The 20,701-nt window shown below is 50.2% G+C and overlaps 2 protein-coding genes, 1 long non-coding RNA gene and 1 pseudogene across 9 annotated transcripts; 3 read left to right on the top strand and 1 right to left on the bottom strand.

The window, feature by feature from the left end:
- The first annotated feature begins 4,357 nt into the window (after nucleotides 1-4,357).
- On the top strand, nucleotides 4,358-5,702 carry LOC131381825 (cytosolic iron-sulfur assembly component 2A-like; annotated as a pseudogene).
- A 5,261-nt stretch (nucleotides 5,703-10,963) lies between these two features.
- On the top strand, nucleotides 10,964-13,656 carry MRPL55 (mitochondrial ribosomal protein L55). 7 transcript variants are annotated; one of them, XM_032137712.2, is made up of 4 exons: nucleotides 10,964-11,078; nucleotides 12,024-12,107; nucleotides 12,474-12,675; nucleotides 13,425-13,656. In XM_032137712.2, exons 2-4 carry the CDS (start codon nucleotides 12,082-12,084, stop codon nucleotides 13,581-13,583), a joined length of 387 nt encoding a protein of 128 aa, XP_031993603.1. In that variant the 5' UTR covers nucleotides 10,964-11,078; nucleotides 12,024-12,081; the 3' UTR covers nucleotides 13,584-13,656. The 7 variants fall into 7 exon arrangements, with proteins under 7 accessions (XP_031993603.1, XP_031993602.1, XP_031993604.1 ...); XM_032137711.2 differs by having other exon boundaries at nucleotides 11,037-11,193; XM_032137713.2 differs by having other exon boundaries at nucleotides 11,037-11,193; nucleotides 12,021-12,107.
- A 1,964-nt stretch (nucleotides 13,657-15,620) lies between these two features.
- On the bottom strand, nucleotides 15,621-16,791 carry LOC131381827 (uncharacterized). Its single transcript, XR_009210787.1, has 2 exons — nucleotides 16,308-16,791; nucleotides 15,621-15,873 (listed from the first exon to the last, which is right to left on the bottom strand). It is a non-coding gene; the product is annotated as an uncharacterized LOC131381827 (long non-coding RNA).
- A 171-nt stretch (nucleotides 16,792-16,962) lies between these two features.
- CUNH1orf35 (chromosome unknown C1orf35 homolog) lies at nucleotides 16,963-19,599 on the top strand. Its single transcript, XM_032137710.2, has 8 exons — nucleotides 16,963-17,192; nucleotides 17,270-17,420; nucleotides 17,654-17,699; nucleotides 17,782-17,864; nucleotides 17,960-18,032; nucleotides 18,177-18,262; nucleotides 18,864-18,998; nucleotides 19,079-19,599. Exons 1-8 carry the CDS (start codon nucleotides 17,099-17,101, stop codon nucleotides 19,197-19,199), a joined length of 789 nt encoding a protein of 262 aa, XP_031993601.1. The 5' UTR covers nucleotides 16,963-17,098; the 3' UTR covers nucleotides 19,200-19,599.
- The last annotated feature ends 1,102 nt before the right edge of the window (nucleotides 19,600-20,701 follow it).

Here is a 20,701-nt window from a genome sequence, read left to right as displayed (position 1 = left end):
AAGATATCTTTGCTACTGACAATCGGCCACCTGAACTTTGCAGTATTGCTGCAATGAGTCGGTCTTGCTCTGGCCTTCCTGAGCTCTTCACCTTCCCCATCCTGCCATGGGTAATACTTTTATTTCTCTACCTTTCCTTTCCTGTCTTTTCTGTTACTCAGGGCAACCATCTTTCCCAGAGACCATATGTTGAAACTCCTAGTCAGAGGTTGGATTAAAGACAATGGGGCCCATCTGGGGGCAAATTTAAGTCTTGCCAGTTTGATATTGGCTGCTAAGTAGAGTGGCTAATGTCTGTGTTTTATCACACATATTTTGCTCTGGCCAGAATGAAAAAAGAAAATTGTCCTTTGTGTTGTGTCTTGGCCCCCAGGGCTATGGTGCAGCCAGCTGGGTCATTAGGGCCACTCAGGGAAAGAGAACCCAGACGCCTGGCATGCCAGCAAAAGGGTAAGAATTTCTTACCAGTCAGACTTCTGATCTCTCTCTCTCTCTCTCTCTGTGCAAACTCGTTGAATGAATGGTAAAATCACTGTTTATCTCCTCTGTAAATTTTGATTAATGGAAGAAAGGATATGTGAGGTTGGTCTTAAACTGTAGCAAATCTGGTGTGCTTTGTGTGTCTTTCTGTATTGTTCTGTCATAAAGTGGGGTACGTTAGGATAGAACACAGGCTTAGGACGCCCATAAGCCCACTTTTCAAGATGGCTCAGCAAATTGGTCAGTTATGTCCTTGGGAGCTTGACCTTGTAATTATGTGGCCATGCTTTCTCTTTTCACAATGGCAGCCGGGTTCAGGTTCAATCCCTAGATTAGGGGATGAGCCTTTCTGATTAATATTTGGATGACCTTTGCCATTTTTAAATTCTCTTCCCCTCCACAAAATGTCTTGAATTTTCCCTTCTCAGAGCACCTATGAGGTTACTTTTGGTAAAGTTTAAAAGCCAGAAATATCAGCCATTTGGCCTGGCTAAAGTCAGGTAATAAGAAATTTTAGAAGGACTTTATTAAAGAATTCTGTGGTTAAAAGTCAGCTTAATTAAAAGCAGATATTCAAGCTCTAACAGCCTGGAGCTCCTTGGGAAAAACAGGAGGCACCAGAGACCCTTTCCTGGCCCTGCTCCTCCAAGGACTCCACCCTAAATTGAATAATCCAATTAAGAAACTTAAAAACTGGCAAAAAAAACTTACAACTACTGTAGTAATCTTCTTCAGTCTGTCTGCGTAGTTATATATGTGTTGTTGTATGTGTAATGTTTATATAAAAGAGCTCCAATTGGCTTAAACAAAAATAAGCACTTAAATATTTTAAAATAAAAATAAAAACTGTAATGCCTTTTAGTTCATGTAACTTTAGTAATCTTTGGAAAATAAAAACAGCTTAAAAATTATTGATAAAATAGGCCGGGTGGCGCAGTGGCTCACGCCTGTAATCCCAGCACTTTGGGAGGCTGAGATGGGTGGATCACGAGGTCAGGATATTGAGACCATCCTGGCTAACATGGTGAAACCCCGTCTCTACTAAAAATACAAAAAATTAGCTAGGCATGGTGGTGGGCACCTGTAGTCCCAGCTACTCGGGAAGCTGAGGCAGGAGAATGGCGTAAACTGGAGAGGTGGAGCTTGCAGTGAGCCCAGATCGTGCCACTGCACCCCAGCCTGGACAAGAGAGCGAGACTGTGCCTCCAAAAAAAATAAAATTATTGATAAAATAAAGACATTTATTTTAGCCTAAAATTTATGTATTTAGTGTTTAGTCTAAATTACGCAGGTCAGATATTTATTATTTAGTATTTAGTCTAAATTATGCAGGTCAGATATTAGGTTTCCTTAATGCTTTAAGGTCATATACTGCTTTGACTTTTGAAAATTGTTCAAGTAATTTTGGAGACATTAAATTCTAAGTAAGGCCTGGGAATATGTGGAATTAGCCATACCCCCTAGCTATGAAAAGAAGTTTATAAAGAAAAGAGACTTTATATAAAAAAGGGTCTTGTAAGCTAAATTCTTGTCCTGAAGTAAAATGACTGGTTATTTAAAAGAGGGATGTTTAAGACAAGTCAGAAAATCCAAGCATGTCATAGATGCTCTGTGTAAGTTGTGAAAGGATTCATAAAAGAAAATTTATGCACCAAAAGTGAAAGTTGCTAAGAATTACCATTATAACATGTAATTAAAACTACTGAAAAAAATAGGTTTTACAAGGTGTGTAAGGAAAATGAAATGTGTTTTTGGTTAAGAGATTATAAGAGGGCATGGGAATATAAATTTTTGCCTACTTTAGAGGGTTAAAGGATTGTTTTAAATTAAATTAAATTAAAGGTTTAAAGAAATCGTGGGAGGTTTGTAAAAATTAACCTTGTAAAAGAAATTCTATGTGTGAAAATATTGACTAAATTTAAAGGGGTATTATTTGTTTTTTCCCTAAATTGAACATCAAAATAAAAGTAGAACAGGGTTTTCTTAAAGCACTAATCTGCTTTTTAACAAAAATTTGTAAAGGGTTATAAAAGGTTTATGAAAATCTCGCCTTATGGTCAAACTGATTAAGATTGGATACATTTGTCTATGAGGTTATATTAAAAACTGTGGTTGACATTAATAGTCCACTAATGCAAGGGTGAAATTTGGCTTTCTCTCTTGAACAAAATTTTCATGTAATATTGAAAGATAATGAAAGATTTTGTTTGCCTTTTAAATACACTACCAAAAAAAAGGGGAGAGGGGAAATACACAAGACAGATTATTTGGAAAGGTAAGTCTTCTATTAATGAGTAAAGGTTTTTGCCTTTTGAAAAATGTTTGAATCATCATTTTGGCTAAATGAATTACTTATGGTAAACCGGAATTCTAGTTCATAATATCAAATGTTTTAAAACGTTAACATTTTTTTTTTGAGATGGAGTTGCAATCTTGTTGCCCAGGCTGGAGTGCAATGGCACGATCTCAGCTCACCACAACCTCCACCTCCTGGGTTCAAGCTATTCTCCTGCCTCAGCCTCCCGAGTAGCTGGGATTACAGGCACGCACCACCACGCCTGGCTAATTTTGTATTTTTAGTAGAGACGGGGTTTCTCCATGTTGGTCAGGCTGATCTGGAACTCCTGACCTCAGGTGATCCACCTGCCTTGGCCTCCCAAAGTGCTGGGATTACAGGCATGAGCCACCGTGCCTGGCCTTAAACCTTTAACATATTTAATAGTCTTCCCCAAATCAAATTTCATTTTCAAAATCATCTTTTCTCTCTCTCTCTGGTTTTTTTTTTTTTTTTTTTTTTTTTTGAGATGGAGTCTTGCCCTGTCACCCAGGCTGGAGTGCAGTGGCGTGATTTTGGCTCACTGCAACCTCCACCTCCTGGGTTGAAGCAGTTCCCCTGCCTCAGCCTCCCAAGTAGCTGGGACTACAGGCATGCACCACTATGCTTGGGTAAATTTAGTATTTTTAGTAGAAATGAGGTTTCACCATGTTGGCCAGGGTGGTCTCAAACTTCTGACCTCAAGTGATCCGCCTGTCTCAGCCTCCCAAAGTACTAGGATTACTAGAATTACTAGTGTGAGCCACCATACCCAGCCCAAGATGGTCTTCCTTCTTTTTTTTTTTTTTGACTGGAGCTTTGCTCTTGTTGCCTAGGCTGGAGTGCAACGGTGCAATCTTGGCTCACTGCAACCTCCCCATCCTGGGTTGAAGCAATTCTTCTGCCTCAGCCTCCTGAGTAGCTGGAATTACAGGAACCTGCTACCATGCCCAGCTAATTTTTTGTGTTTTTAGTAGAGACGGGGTTTCACCATGTTGGCCAGACTAGTCTCGAACTCCTGGTGTCAGGTGATTCACCTACCTCGGCCTCTGAAAATGCTGGGATTACAGGCATGAGCCACTGCGCCTGGCCCCAAAATGGTCTTTTCCGACCTCTAACTTTGGAATGCTACAGAGGGCCCCTAAAGCCTCTAAAAGAGAGGTAAACAGAATTATTTATCATGTTAAGTTACATAGAAGCATTGTCAAAATAAAAATGATGTTTAATCTTCAGTTTATATTTTAGTGGACAATATGTTCCAAAATTATATAGGATTTCTAAAATTCTAATATGTCTGAATATATATTCTCAATCATAATTATGGTTATTATGTTGTTATTATACACGACAGAAATAACCAAATTCCCTTGTATAAAACTGCTAACCCAAGTCGAACAGAAAAAAATTGACTAAATACAGGCCAGGCACAGTGACTCACACCTGTTATCCCAGCACTTTGGGGGGCCGAGGTGGGCAGATCACTTGACAGCGTCAGGAGTTCAAGACCAGCCTGGCCAACATGGAAAAACCCTGTATCTACTAAAAATACAAAAATTACCTGGGTGTGGTGGTGCAAGTCTGTAATCTCAGTTACTTGGGAGGCTGAGGCAGGAGGATTACTTGAACCCAGGAGGTGGAGGCTGCAGTGCGCCAAGATCATGCCACTGTACTCCAGCCTGGACAACAGAGTGAGACTCTATCTCAAAAAAAGAAAAAATTATTGAAATTCCAAGAAAATACTTTGCCAGATTTTCATGTTAAACCAGCCAATACTAAAATTGTTTAGATATACAATTTGAACTCCAAGGTCTGAGTCAAATTACCTATGATAAATTGGAGAAACAACTGGTATTCAAGAGGACATAAGTCCAATGTTAAGCATGGACTCATGGAGAACTAGGATGGCCACCTTGTCCCTCTTGAGACTCTAAGGCTTTTGTTATTAAAGGTTCTGGATTTTATGACTCATCATGGAAAAGATAAAATGACCCAAATTTAATATACGGATGTGGTTAACTTGTAAATTGCGAAAACTGTTTAAAACCAGTGCTTCCACAGTTGCCAGAGATGGCAGAGCTGAGGCTGCTCTCCTGGACACTGAGCAGGGTCCTGTGGCTCTCGGGCCTCTTTGAGTGGGGAGCTGCCCGGCAGCCCTGGATCATGGAAAAGAAAGTGCTAGAGGTTTATGATTTGATTCGAACTATGTGGGACCCAGAAAAGCCCAATACTTTAGAAGAACTGGAATTGGTAACGGAAAGTTATATGGAAGTTCAGGAGATAAATGAAGAAGACTATCTTGTTATTATCAAGTTTACACCAAGAGTACCTCATTAATATTTGGCAATTCTTATGGGGCTGTGCTTAAGAATAAAACTTCAGCGGTGTTTATTGTTTAAACATAAGTTGGAAATCTACATTTCTGAAGGAACCCACTTAACAGAAGATATAAGTACGCAGATAAGCAACAAAGAGCAAGTGGAGGCTGCAATGGAAAACCCCAGCTTATGGGAAATTGCGGAACAGTGTGTCCTTGAACCTGACTGGTAGCTATTTTAAGAGCCACTGACCTGTAATTGATATATTTGTTTAAACTCTTTGTATGTCAAAGACTCACGTTTAATACATAGATGATTTGTACCTCAGATCATTTTTAAAGGATTATTTCCAAGCAAGATTTAATTTTAAGGTAGTACCTAATTTCTTCAGTGTATAACATTCTCAAGATTTGTAACACTTAAATGATCAGACAGAATAATATTTTCTAGTTATTATGTGTAAGATGAGTTGCCATTTTTCTGATGCCCATTCTGATACAAATACTTTTCATGTCCAATATCTACTGTGCCCAAATGTACTCAATTTAAATAATTACTCTGTAAAATAAATAAGCAGATGATTCTTGTAAAAAAAACAAAACAAAAAACACAGCCGGGTACGGTGGCTCACGCCTGCAATCCCAGCACTTTGGGAGGCTGAGGTGGGTGGATCACAAAGTCAGGAGTTCAAGACCAGCCTGGCCAATATGGTGAAACCCTGTCTCTACTAAAAATGTAAAAATTAGTTGGGCTTGGTGACGGGTGCCTATACTCCCAGCTACTCAGGAGGCTGAGGCAGGAGAATCGCTTGAACCCAGGAGATGGAGGTTGCAGTGAGCCAAGATCATGCCCCTGCACTCCAGCCTGGGAAACAGAGCGAGAATCCGTCTCAAAAAAAATAAAATAAAATAAAACCAATGGTTGGTTCCATATTCCTGGGAAGATAATCAAACCTTCAGGTACATTTGGCTACCTGATGGGTCATTTAAACATGTATAAATGAATTTCATTCCACTGTCATTTTCAATGCATGTTTTATGTTATAACAGCTAATTATTATTCCAGAGTATATTTTCACTAGATAAATAAAACTTTATATGGTTCACTGAGGACAATCAACTCCTTCACAATCCAGAACCTGAAGACTGACTCTTCTGAGAACATCAGAGAAAGACTGTCCTTCTACACTGCAACAAAACTTTGGAACCTTGAACCTTGGCTTCATAAACAACTGAGAGGGGTCCCTCTACACTCTTGGAACTGTACACCCATTGGAATCCTTAAGGTAAAACTAACCCAGAAAGTTTCTTCCCAGAAGAAGATGGCATCCTTGATGTGAACAGCTTTTCCCATGATCACAGATCAAGACTTCTATGATAAGACTCTTATCTTTGAATAGTTTTTCCTTGTTTATGGCTCTATGAACAATAGAAATGAAAAAGGGTTCTATTATATTCAGTTATAGGGTATACTTTTATTTGTGAAGGATTTTGCAGCCAGCCTTATATGTGAATAACCTTATACTTTGATAAAGACAAGACGAAGGCCCAATGTAGGTGCAAAACTTTAACTGTACATACATTTCCTCATAATCAGTAAAAACTCCTCTTAACCCACATCATGGGTTAAAGAGAACATTGTCAGGGGGCCTTCACTTTTCTAAAAGGACATCATTTGTTAGGTCCTTTTTCCATGGTTTAGAATAAAATAGGCAATAACTAGAAATGTATCCCTCATAATAGGCTTTCTAGCAGATTCTACTGTAAAGGCTATCGTTACACAACACACTTTAAATTCTCTTGTGAAAGTTATGCTAAATAATAGAATTAGCTAAATAGAAAAGTACCTGTGCAGCTGCTGGCAGTTGTGGCCTATGGAGGAATACATTAAATGTAGATTATAAGAATTCAGTTGTAGAGGATTAATAAAAAGATCAGTTAGTCAAGCAAGTAGACCCTTCATCTCACTCATTCTTTAATCTATTTAATTTTAGGCAGTTTGGTTTATGGGGACCCTGGGTAAGGAGCATACTCCAAGCTCTTGGTATTATGCTCCCAATAGGCATAATAATAGTCACCCTGGTGCACTGTATTCTCTCAAAGGTTTTAAATGTTTGCATGCAACTATCTCTAGAATGTCAAATGGTCTCTCTTCAACTGGAATGAAAGAGCTGAAAGAAATATGTGACCATGAGGATACCATAATCTATGAATGATGTGCTGACACCAGAAACCCAAAATGATGGTAACAGAGAGTGGTGCTAAGGCCCCAAGTTTTGGTCACACTCTCACCTAAGTAAGAACCTGACCAAAAAGGGGGAATTTAAAAAAAAACACAATTATGGGAGGCCATTGTTTTGGACTAAGCTCATGCACTAGGTCCCAACAGGACAAACCAAACTAAAATGAAGTCACTCATGCTAATTGTGACATAATCAAATTAAGGATGCACATAAATCCTAGAATAGACCAGGTTTTTTCTCCTGTAAACAGGATGTTCCAGCATAAAGAGGTACCCTCTACTCAGTCTTTGTTCCTACCTTTGGAAAACTCATTGTTCTACTGTTTCCCACTGGATTTCATGAGCAAATAAGTACATCTACAATGGTGATGGTGACAACAACTAAAGTTTTGGTCAATCTCTCAAAATTGAGAAAATGACCAAAAGAGGGGAGTTGTTGAGGTGAACTAAATATGGCCTGAGAAGGACTTCATACTTCTATATTTGAGTCCTTGTAGATGAACTGCAACCTAGCTTAATAGGTAGATAGACTGAAAACCTAACAGAAGTATGCAACTGTAACAATAGCTGCATCTTGGCCAATCCCAGAGGCTGCACTTCAGCTATTCATATACTGCTGAGTGTTCAAACTGTGTTCAAATAAGGCAAACACCAACCTGAAACCAATCCAGCCGTTTTGTACTTCACTTCCAATTTCTGTACATCATTTACCTTTTTTTGTCTACAAATCTTCCACCACGTGGCTGCGCTGGAGTCTCTGTGAATCTGCTGTGTTTGTGGGGGCTGCGCGATTCGTGAATCGTTCATTGCTCGATTAAACTTTAAATTTAATTCGGCTGAAGTTTTTATCAAGTATAAACCAAAAATAAAAAATAAATTTATAAGGCTCCCCCGCCATCTAAATGGACTTCCTCCTCGGCCAGGGAACTCTTAAAATTTTTTTTTTTTTGAATGGAGTCTTGCTCTGTCACCCAGGCTGGAGTGCAGTGATGCGATCTCTGCTCACTGCAACCTCTGCCTCCTGGGTTCAAGTTATTCTCCTGCCTCAGCCTCCCAAGTAGCTGGGATTACAGGCGCGCACCACCATGCCTGGCTAATTTTTGTATATTTTTCAGCAGAGACCGGGTTTCACCATGTTGTCCAGGCTGGTCTCAAACTCCTGACCTGAAGTGATTCGCCCACCTCTGCCTCCCAAAATGTTGGGATTACAGGTGTCAGCCACCATGCCTGGCCTGGAACTCTTAAAATTTAACCTCAAAGACTGGTTCAGGCCATAAGAAGTGGGGGTCAGACATGCCTCATTATACCTCTCTGGCATTAACATCAACATAGACTTTAAGTCCAATAAACATCTTACAACCTATTCTCTCTGAAGCCTAATACCTGAAGGCTTCTTCTGCAAATAAGAACTTTGGTCTCCACAATCATATATATATGTATTTTTTCTTTCCTTTTTTTTTTTTTTTTTTTTGAGATGGAGTCTCACACTATCGCCTAAGCTGGAGTGCACTGGCGCAATCTCGGCTCACTTCAACCTCTGCCTCCCGGGTTGAAGTGATTCTCCTGCCTCAGCCTCCTGAGTAACTGGGTTTACAGGCACACACCACCACGCCCAGCTAATTTTTGTATTTTTAGTAGAGAGGAGGTTTCACCACGTTGGTCAGGCTGGTCTCGAAGTCCTGACCTCGTGATCCGCCTGCCTCAGCCTCCCAAAGTGCTGGGGTTACAGGCGTAAGCCACTGCACCCCACCCACAATCTTTTATCTTAACCCAGACATTCCTTTCTGTTAATCCCAGGTCTTTAGGTAAATTCAACCAATTGTCAAACAGAAAATTTTTCAATCTACCTATAAACTGGAAGCCACCACCCTCGACCCCTGCTTCGAGTTGTCCTGCCTTTCTGAATCAAACCAATGTAGGTTTTAAATGTATTTGATTGATGTCTCATGCCTCCCTAAAAGGTATAAAACCAAGCTGCACCCCAACCACCTTGGGAACATGTTCTCAGGACCTCTGTCCTGAGGGCTGTGTCACAGGCCATGGTTACTCATATTTGGCTAAGAATAAATCTCTTAAAATATTTTACAGAGTTTGACTCTTTTCGTCAACAACAGCAAGCCACCAGCACTCCTGGTGAGGGAAGGGTAAAGGGAACTTTTTATCAGCGAAAAGGGAACTTCTATCAGCGAAAAGGGAGAGGTTCACAGAAGCTGCTTAGAAAGAGTTCATTGGTTCCAGAGGCCCAACGCCAAAGCTCAAAGTTGTCCTCAGTTCATTGGTGGCGCTGCCATTACTGGGCAAGTGTTTATTCCGAGCATCTTATCTGAATTACTGCAGTCCTAAAGATGGTCTAAATTTTGTCAAAGTAGGAGAACCGCGAATGACACAAAAGGGTTTCTTGTGGGGTTTTTAGAAAGTCCTTGCAAACAGTTCTTATCTCAGACACTAACCCTGAGCCTACTGTCCTTCCCAGCCCTGTTTGTCTGGGCCTGACAAAGTGATTTCATTCCTTATTTGTAATTTTCACAAAACAAAGTCCCTGGTCTCATGAACTCATTGCACAAAGTGATCCTGGTTCGCTGAGGCAGATAGGCGATGCTATCTGCCTGCCCTGGTCCAAACATCTCATCTGGAATACTGCAGGCCAGTGGAAATGCCCGGAATAAGCTCTGTTTACAAGGTAATAGCGAGCCTTGCTGGCATTTCAGAAATGGGTGACAGCTGCTTCCTTAGGGCCCTCCCCACTCCATTTCGGTTACGTTGTGACATAAATTACTCCATTTTGCTGTGAACTACAGGGTCATTCCTCAGCCCCCGCCAACCCCGCGGATCCCTCCTCAGCCCCGCTGTATCAGCCTTTCGGATCCTCCTTCAGCCTCTTGGGTCCCCCTTGGCCCACTGCGTGCCTCTTCAGCCCCCCATGAACTTCCGTCATCCCCACAGATCCTCCCTCAGACTCCCTAGATACCCACCTCAGCGCCCATGGATCCTCCCTCACTGCCCCCTGGGACCTCTCTCAGTTCTGCAGATCCCCCCCTTAGCCTCCTGGGACATCTCTCACCCCTTCTAGATCCTCCCTCACCCCTTCTAGATCCTCCCTCAGCCCTGCAGATCCTTCCGCAGCTCCTCCTGGATCCTCCCTCAGCCCAGCTGGTGCCCACTCAGCCCCGCGGATCCTCCTTCCCTCGCCCCCACGCGGGTGCTCCCGCAGTCCCCCTGGGTCCTCCCTCAGCCCAGCTGGTGCCCCTTCAGCCCCGAAGATCCTCCCTCAGCCCCCCTGCGTCCTCCCTCAGGACCCCTGGGTCCTCCCTCAGCCCTCCGGGACCTCTATCAGCGCTCCTGGATCCTCCCTCAGCCCTGCGGATCTTCCCTCAGCTCCCTACCCCGGGTCCTCCCTCAGCACTCCCCCGCTCCGTCCTCCCTCAGACCCGCGGGTCCCCCTCGACCCCGCCGGCCTGCCCTGGTCTTCCCCGTAGGAACGGAGGTCACCTCCTCGCCGGCCCCGCCTGGGTCCTTGTACTGCCACAGCGCCCCCGCAGGCTCCGCCCATCTAGGCTTCGCCCCGCCCCCGAGATTACATCACGCCGCGCCGGCCCCGCCCAACGGGGGGGTATATCTTCGTGTCTCACCGCCCACTCTTGCCTCGCCCTGCCATGGAACACGTCATACCGCGCGACGCAGCGCCTGCCAGTGACGTCGTAGGCTGCAGCGCGGCAGCACCCAACGCAGTGAGTGTACCGTGACCTCCTGTGTGGCCTCGTCCCTGGCCTTAGTTTCCACCGGGCAGTGGGGGTCAGGACCGCCTGTCCTCAGGCCCCTCCGCAGCGACTGTGGCGGCCGCAGGTTGGCGCCTCGTGTGGACCGGGAACAGAGGCGGGGGGCGCTGTACCCTCCCGGTGGAGTCGGGAGGGAGGGAGGCAGGGAAGGGGACAGGGGGCTGCACCTGTACTGGGCGCTTGTCCTCATGCAGTCTAGCAGGAAGGGAGAGGGAGCTTCCCCCGAAGACCCTCCTGGACCAGCCCCAGGCTCCCGTGCTGGTGAGGCCGAGGGAGAGGGATGTGGGCATAGGACACGTAGCAGGATTTCCATTTTAGAGGCAGCTGGACCTGTCTTCAGGTCCCTTCCTTGGTGAGAGACAGGGGTACGCCAGAGGAAGCTGGGCGCTCGGCCTCCGTGCAGCCTCATCTCCTGGAATCTGAGTATTGGAAACTGGGCTTTTACCTCGGACACCTCAGCACAGACTCCCATGGGAATCCAGGTCACAGCAAAGTAGCCCTGGGCCTCCATTCTCCTTTAAGCAAGCATGACAATCCTCACCTCACTGGGTTTTGATTAAAACTAGCAATGACCTTAGAAAGCAAGAGATGACCTCAGCTCCACTTTTGAGGCTGCAGTCCATTCAGAGAGGTTTCGCAGACTCGGTAACGGCCAGAACAGACAGCCTGGGCCCTGCCGCAGGCTGACTCAGAATCCTTGGGAGTAGTGACCAACTTCTGCTTTTGGAAAAACCTCTACAGGCGGTTCTGAGAAGTCCAAGGGTTGCTGGGAGAGGTTCGTGAGTGGCGTGGTGATTACATGTGTCTTGGAAGCATCCTGGGCTGGGATTTGATGAGAACCCATTAGGTGGAAGAACCTTCCTTTTAAAAAAGATCTCTTCATTCTCTGCCTAGCAGGTTGCACGTCAGGGCCTGTACTGACCACCTCCACGTGCCACTGGGGCTCTAAGGAGGAATGGCGGCCGTGGGCAGCCTGCTTGGGTAAGCATGGACTTTTAGGTCCCTGGGGATTACTTTCAGGGGCCACCCCAGGGAACCCCTCTCTTCAGCAGGAAACCGCCATTCTAATCCTCCCTAGTCCTTGCTATTGTCCACTGTCCCCTGTGCTGGAAGCTTTGTGCCCTTGCTCAGCCTGGCAGCTTCTTCCTGGCTAGGGGGCCAGAACGGCTCTGACCACAGCCTGCAGCTCCTTAGGAAGCCCCGAGGCTCATCCTGCCCCTGGCACGGGTCACCAGCTCTGGTAGTGTCTCCTGTGGCCCGGCAGTGCCCCATCACAGCCAGCCTCAGTCATGTTGACACTTTGCTGCAGCACTGTCGGCTGACCAGTGCTTACACATTTATCTGCAGCTGGCTGAGGCAGAGCACCGTGAAGGCCACCGGACCTGCATTCCGCCGCCTGCACGCATCCTCCTGGCGAGCTGACAGCAGCAGGGCCTCACTCACTCGTGTGCACCGCCAGGCTTATGCACGACTCTACCCCGTGCTGCTGGTGAAGCAGGATGGCTCCACCATCCACATCCGCTACAGGGAGCCGCGGCGCATGCTGGCGGTAAGCTTCCCTCTCCAGGTACTTCCAGGTGCCGGACTGGGGTCGAGGCTGTGGTGGGGGTGCTGGTGGCCAGTTGCCTTCGGATGGACATGTGGCTGTGGTCACTGTACCACATGACAGCAGTCAGGGGAGCAGGTGGTTGTTGGAGGAGTGGAGGAAGGCTTAGATCCAAAACTGACTCTAAGCACCAAAATTAGATAGGACTAACCAGTAGTGTGTTTTTATTTTTTAAATTTATTTTTTGAGACAGGGTCTTGCTCTGTCAACCAGGCTGGAGTGCAGAGGCACGATCTCGGCTCACTGCAGCCCTGACCCCCTAGGCTCACGCGGTCCTCCCACCCCAGTCTCCTGAGTAGCTGGGACTGCAGGTGCACACCACCATGCCTCACTAATTTTTTGAAAGATTTTTTTTGTAGAGATGGGGTCTCTCTGTGTTGCCCAGGCTAGTCTTGAACTCCTGGGCTCAAGCAATCCTCTCACCTAGGCCTCCCAAAGCACTGGGATTACAGGCATGAGTAAGCCACCATGCCTGGCCTTGTGTGTTTTTAAAAACATCAAATCTGGGGAAAACACAGAACAATTTATTTTAAAGATTGAAAGCTTTGAAGGGAGACACCAATAAGAATGTTTGAAAATTAAGCTAGCATAGGATGGAAGACATAAGTTGAGAGGAAGGCCCTGGGCTGTCCCCCCAGTAGCTCTCAAGGTCCCTCGATCCACATGGACGAAACTTGGTCTGTCCCCTGCAGATGCCCATAGATCTGGACACCCTGTCTCCTGAAGAGCGCCGGGCCAGGCTGCGGAAGCGTGAGGCTCAGCTCCAGTCAAGGAAGGAGTACGAGCATGAGCTCAGCGATGACTTTCATGTGGAGCGCTACCGACAGTTCTGGACCAGGACCAAGAAGTGACCGTGGCTCCAGCCACCCCGGGACATTGCTAAGATGGGAAGGCTGTTCTTAAATCACTTGTTCTTGAAGCTGCCACCTGGAGTCTGTGTCTGTCTCCCCACTTGGTGTGTGCCCCAGACTGGCAGCTCGTCCCCTGAAAGGCACTAGCTCAAGCATAGAGAGGGCTCAGTGGACTAGCAGCAGGGTGAGGGTTGGTGTAGATCAAACCTGTGGGTTTTGGACACTGCTCTGGGGCTGTGGTGTACATGGACAACCATGTGGGCAGTACCTAACACCACCAAGCTCTAAGCTCTGCCCTCCCAGCCTCAGGGGCACCAAGGCGACTGCCCTTCTGACAGAACAGTGGCCCTCAGGTTGGTTCCTAGGAGGGGCTGGGTGTTGTGGGACTCAGGCATCAACCTTGGTGGGGCAGTCCTAGGACCATCTGGACCATAGCCTGCAGCTCCCTACCCTGGCCCCGCATTCCCAGGCTGCCCCAGGGAAGGTCCTGTCCTGGGAGGGTCCCCAGAGGAGCAGCCAGCCCTGGTTGTCCTTGACTCCTAATGGGGTCTGCAGAGCACTGCAGTTACACACAGCCCAGGGAGATCCACGGACCCTGCTTCATCTGTCCAGAGGCTGATTTCACTCAGGACCAGCTCCAGCTAATGTGCAGGCACCTTCCACACGCACACCAGCCCAGGTTTTGGACAGCTCAGGGCCTGGACTGCTTCCTGTCCCTGTCCTGGGATGTTACTGGGTCCCACCTGGCAGGCTGTCTCTCTGACACCTGGAGTGCCCAACAAAGACTTCTTGCGGTGGTGTTCTGGGATTGCCAGGGAGGTGGGAGTGTGCTCTGTCATGCCCCTGTGATGACAGTACTTATAACTGAGGAGCCTGGGCAGTGTCCCCACCTCGCAGGCCTGTCCCTCGCCCCTTAAGCTTGTTCCTGGCCCTCTGCTCGTCCTGCCAGCCTTCAGCTCTGCTGAGAAGAGCCTGCAAGGGACGTCCCCTGGCCCTGCCCCTGTCCCTGTGACCCAGCAGTGCCTGACCTCATATGGATGGGCTGTGTGGCCACCTGGGACTCTGCCTTGCAGGATTACTTCCTGAGCAGCCTCCCTGGAGCCCCTGTCTCTGAAGTTGTGGCTCAATCCCTGTGGCATATAGAGCCAGCTGCCCAGCCACTCTGTGCACTCACTTGGCCTCCTCCACTGTACCCAGCCTCCTCCCACTATAGTGGGCTCCCCTGGGATCTCCACTGCCCCTCCACTCCGTGACCGCCACCTTCCTGGGTCCAGCTTTGCTGCTGTCACAGAGGACACCACTGTGACCAGTGCCCCCAGCTGGGCCTCCACCCAGCAGGCACAGGTCTTGCAACCTCCACCCTGGTGACCCCTTCTCCTGTGGCCTACGGCTTGTCAGGCTAATGGGCTCAAAACTAACCAGGTCTTCCCCACAAACCTAGTCCTCATGTTGACAGGTGGCTGCTTCATCCTCACAGTTGCCCAGACCAGAGCCTCAGAGCCGTCCTGGACTCCTGCCCAATGTCCACCTGGCCCTGCTATCCCCTCTCCACCACACCTGACATTCAGTCAGTGGTCAGACTCCACAGCTGGGCCCTGCCCACATGGCCCAAGTCCACCCTGGCCTGGCAAGCCGCAATGGCACCCAGGAGATGATGCCCTACACCCGAGGGAGCCTTCCCGGGAGTCAGCCAGTCACCTTCTGTGTGCCTGGCTGTGGCCTACTGCTCTGCCCTCGCCATGCACCTGCTCCATGATGCAAGCTCATGCAGCGCCTCACAAGGGAGATGGCAGCCAGTACTTGCTAAGTAGATAGATGAGCCAGACATGTGGCTGTCTGCCAGGCTGCTCTAATAGTCTGGCCCATGGAGTGGGTCACTAAGAAACAAATTTTCCACAGGACACTAGACCTGTGTTTCATCCAGTTCAACCTGTGGCTGGAATTGCCCCAAAAGTGGCAGTAGAGTTCCCACAAGGGAGTGCCCCACACCATCCTGAGATGGGGCTGGTTAGGATTCTACAGATTGAGCATGCCAGGGTGATTCGCCCAGAGCATTTATTCGTGGGGCTTTTGTACAGAGTGGGCTGCAGCAGTTCTTGCAATAGGCAGTGAGAGAAATCAATGTTCTCTCTAGGTATGTCCGTGGGGAGGGGGTTGGCAAATGGAATTTATATGAGGGTTTAAGGAATCTGGCTCAGGGTGGGTCCAGTTTCTTTCTGTGTTTTGAGCAACAACCTAGATACTGTCATCTGTGCCTGGGAACGTTCATGGCTATGGCTCGGGTTCAAGTCTGCAGAGGAAGTTACACCGTTGGCGAGGTCACAGAGTAGCCAAGGGACTCTGTTTCTCAGTCAGCACTGGGAATGAAAGTGGAAAGGGGAAGCAAGGGGACGTCACAACCTCCAAAATCAGGGTGCCCAGCACGCTGAGGTTCTGGTAAGGGGTCTCTTCCAGACTGCAGACTTGCTTCCCGCTGCCTTCACACAGTGGAAAGCTGCACAAAGCTCTTGGGGTCCCTTTTACGAAGGCTCTGTCCTCATGACCTAGTCACTTCCGAAGCACCAACGCCTTGGGGTGAGGATTTCACATGGGAGTTAGGGTGCACATTCAGTTTAACACGGCAGGGACGGGACCAGTGCTCTGAGGGTGTCTGGGTAGCTGCTGGTTCATCCAGAAGTTTACTGGGTAATACTCAGAAATTCCACAAATCATTAAGGTCATTACCTTGTTAAGCTCCCGATATGGAATCGCGGCTAGCAGTGACCAATTGGCGGTGTTAGCTAGGCACATCTTGTGTGTTTTCTTCTTTATGAGATAGGGTCTCGCTCACTCGTTCAGGTTAGAGTGCAGTGGCGCGATGTCCTGGGCTCGAGATCCTCCTGCCTCAGCCTCAAAGCGTTGGGGCTACAGGCGCGCGTACGCCCGGCTCATTTTAACATTATTATTTTTGAGACAGTCTTGCTTTGTCGCCCAGGCTGGAGTGCAGTGGCGCGATCTCGGCTCACTGCAACCTCTGCCTCCCGGCTCAAGTGATTCTCCTGTCTCAGCCTCCTGAGTAGCTGGGATTACAGGTGTGCACCACCACACCCGGCTAATTTTTGTATTTTAGTAGAGACGGGATTTCACCATGTTGGACAGGCTAGTCTCGAACTCCGGACCTCAAGCCATCCGCCCGCCTCGGCCTCCCAAATTGCTGGGATTACAGGCGAGAGCCACCCCACCCGGCCCCGTTTTAACCATTTTTAAACGTCCAGTTCAGAAGCGTTCCCGCGCCGGGCCGGGTAGGCGCAGTGCGCAGGCGCCCAAAGGCGACGTGAAGGTGATGCGCGGGAGCACAGATCCGGGGCAGTGCGCTGCGCAGACGCGCGCGAAGCCGAGTGGGCGCTGGAGTGACGTCACGGCGCGCGACGCGGAGGCGGGGTCGGGCCTGGGTCGGACGGTAGTGGGTAGCGGGACCCGGGTTGCGGGTTGCAGGTTGCAGGCCGCAGGCCCCAGGCAACTGCCTTCCCGGCGCCATGTTCGGCTCCAGTCGCGGAGGCGTGCGCGGAGGGCAGGACCAGTTCAACTGGGAAGACGTGAAGACTGACAAGCAGCGAGAGAACTACCTAGGTGGGTGCGCGCGGCGGGCGGGCTCCGGGCTCCGGGATCCCGGGCGGGCGCTGGACTCACAGCGTCTATGTACGCAGGCAACTCGCTGATGGCGCCCGTAGGCCGCTGGCAGAAGGGCCGCGACCTCACCTGGTACGCCAAGGGCCGGGCGCCGTGCGCGGGCCCGAGCCGCGAGGAGGAACTGGCAGCCGTGCGGGAGGCGGAGCGCGAGGCGCTGCTGGCCGCCCTGTGAGTGTCCGCGGGCAGCAGCGGTCGGTGCCCGGGACGGCGCTGCCGGGGCAGGGTGGGGCCGTGGACGGGGACTGGGGGTCGGGCTGGGTGGGGACTGAGGGTCGGGCAGGGCGCGGGCGGGGCTGCGGGGACTCGCGCGGTCGGGACCCTAAGGACGAAGGCTGGAGTGGTGAGGACCTGTGGTGGGAGGAGGTCAGTCCGTCCTGACGCCTGCCCCGGCCCTCTCGCAGTGGCTACAAGAACGTGAAGAAGCAGCCCACGGGCCTGAGCAAGGAGGTAACTCCCCGGGTTGGGGGGCGCGTGGAGGGCCGTGGGTGTGGGGCCGTCCCGAGCGCTCCCTGTGGTCTCGCACCTGCAGGACTTCGCGGAAGTCTGCAAGCGGGAAGGAGGCGACCCCGAGGAGAAGGGCGTGGACCGGCTGCTGGGGCTGGGGAGCGCCAGGTGCGGTCGGGTTTCCAGGGGAGGGCAGGACTGGGCTCGATTGCTCGGGTGAGGCGGGCCCCTGCCGTACTGTCTTCATCGCCGTGTCCCTGCAGTGGCTCCGTGGGCCGCGTGGCGATGTCCCGAGAGGACAAGGAGGCCGCCAAACTGGGGCTGTCTGTGTTCACGGTAATCCCCCACCCCGCCTGACCGCAGCAGGGGCCAACAGGGGTGGGGCGGGGCGGGGGCACTGAACGGAGCTCCCTGGGGCGCTGCGGGGCGTGGTGTGGGGCCGGCCCGCAGACTCCTCCCCAGAACTCGCTTCTCCCGCAGCATCACCGCGTAGAGAGCGGCGGGTCCGGGACCTCGGCAGCCTCGGCCAGGAGGAAGCCGCGAGCGGAGGATCAGACGGAAAGCAGGTGAGGCTGCGCCAACTGGGCGAGCTGCGCCCCGGGGTTGGAGGGTCTCGGGAGGACCGGAGCGGCTCCCGCTCGGGCAGGTGGCAGCTTCTCTTGGCGCACCGGCCCGGCCGGTGGCCTGCCCTACTTTACTTCCTGTCCCACTTACTCCTAGGTTTTTCTCTAGGGGAGTTCCTCGGGTCACCCTTGAAGAGAGGTCCTAAGTACTGGCAGTGGTCGGGGGCTGTGCCGTGGGAGGGCACTCAGGACCTGGGGCGGGGCCTTTTCCTGCCGTGGGTGGCACCGCCAGGGCTTCTCCTGGGTGGTGAACCTGGGCCTGACCCCAAGAGTGGCCTGGTGGGTGCAGGTAGGAAGGTGTCAACCTGCCCTTGCACAGCTGGGGTGGGGCAGGGCCGTGCTGTGGAGATGGGGATATTGCATCTGTTTCTAAGCCACTGGCCACGTGACTACGTAACTGAGGAGTGGAATTTGTAGTCTGATTTAACTGATTTAAAGACGCACTTGTGGATGGTGGCTTCATCTCCTGGATGAGGCCTGCTTGTGTTCACTGTCTTGGCCTGCAAGACTAGGGTCTGAGGCACACTTTGTATCCTCCTTGTAGTTGTGAAAGCCACAGGAAAAGCAAGAAGGAGAAGAAGAAAAAGAAAAAGAAGAAACACAAGAAAGAGAAGAAGAGGAAAGACAAAGAGCACAGGAGGCCAGCTGAGGCCACCTGCTCTCCCACATCTCCCGAGAGGTATGCCCTGGTCCATGTCTGCATCTTTGGGGTGGAGGCCTGGTTGACTCCTTCCGAGTGACTGCCCTTGGTCTCCCCAGGCCCAGGCACCACCACGACTCCGACTCCAACTCCCCCTGCTGTAAGAGGAGGAAGCGGGGACACAGTGGGGACAGGAGAAGCCCGTCTCGCAGGTGGCATGACAGAGGCTCTGAGGCCTGATGGCTGGACCCTGCTCACTGCTATTGTGGGACCCTGAACTCTCCCTTCACCTTGCTTGCCACCTGCCTCGGAAGCTCCTCGGGTGTGGGTGAAGCCTGAGGCTGCTCCTGTGGAAGTGGCTCTGGGCACCAGCCTGTGGGGCTAAAGACTTGACAGCTAGCTCTGGAGCAGCCAGCTTCCTGGAAAACCTTCAGGTTTCGCATAGCAGGGATGGCCCCTGGCTTGCCCTGCAAAGGTGAACCTGCCCAGACGTACCAGTAGAGGCTGGACTCCCTCTGTGTCCTGCCCATGGCTGTAGCAGCCATGGGCCTATGAGCGGTCTAACTGTGGCCAAGTATGGTGACCTCTATTTTTCTTTATATTGACTCTTTGTATTTCAATAAATATATTTTAAAAGGAAGGTGTATCATCCTAATTGGAAGGTCAGTGTCAGGAGTTAATGAGATCCCACTGGAAGGTCGGAGCTGGGGTCTGTCTCCCAGGAGTCTGAGACTTGGTGATTTTGTTTTTGTTTTTGAGTTTCTCTTTTGTTGCCCAGGCTGGAGTGCAATGGTGTGATCTCAGCTCACTGCAACCTCCGCCTCCCGGGTTCAAGAGATTCTTCTGTCTCAACCTCCTGAGTAGCTGGGATTACAGGCGCCTGCCACTACACCAGGCTAAGTTTTGGTATTTTTTAGTAGAGACGAGGTCTCACCGTGTTGGCCAGGCTGGTCTCAAACTCCTGACCTCAGGTGATCCGCCCGCCTTGGTCTGCCAAAGTGCTGGGATTACAGGCGTGAGCCCCGGAGCCCATCTGATTCCTAATGTCCTGGGGGAATGTAGTCCTCCCATGTGTGCCCAGAGCCCCCACCAAAACCCAGGGAGGGCTGAGGCCCTGGAAGTGGGTTCTCAGCTGGCAATGTGGGAACCTGGGGCAGAGAGTCCTAACCCTGCGACAGGTGAGGTCAAGGATTGCAGAGTCTGTGGAGGCACAGCCTCAATTGGGTGTGGGGGTTGGGGAGCTCCTCCAACTGCTTGCTGCCCTAACCCCCAGCTCTGCTTCTCCAGGGGCAGTGGGCTGGGTGTCCCTTCTGCCCAACCCTAAGAAGGGTCAGGGCTGTTCAGGATGTGTGTGGCCACCAGGCTGCATGGCATAAAGACAGATGGCACCTGGGCTGCATCACAGTTCACTGCAGCGTTGCAGTGTTGGGATGAGAGGCATGAGCTCCTTCGCCTGGCCTAATTTCAAAGGAAGTTAAGCAGACCTTACTCAGGGCCCTAGCCAAGGTGTAGCTTGTGGCTTTGACCTCTGCTCTCACCCTCGGGTGGCTACTGGAGTGGAGACTGTGCTGTCTTGGGTGCTGTCAAGGGGGATGAAGGTCGGGCCACCTAGCCAGGGCAGCCCTCTCTTTTGGGACTCTGCCCAACAGAAGGCAGACCTTAGACCTGCTGATGGCCCCATCCCAGAAACAGGTACCCCCAGACTGGCAGCCCCCTGCTGCATGGCATCTTGAGGAGAGGTG

The sequence above is a fragment of the Hylobates moloch genome, unplaced genomic scaffold (assembly GCF_009828535.3).
Source record: "Hylobates moloch isolate HMO894 unplaced genomic scaffold, HMol_V3 SCAFFOLD_18, whole genome shotgun sequence".
NCBI lineage: Eukaryota > Metazoa > Chordata > Mammalia > Primates > Hylobatidae > Hylobates > Hylobates moloch.
Note: the sequence above shows the minus strand (reverse complement) of the source record. Positions and strands in the feature narration are given on the sequence as shown.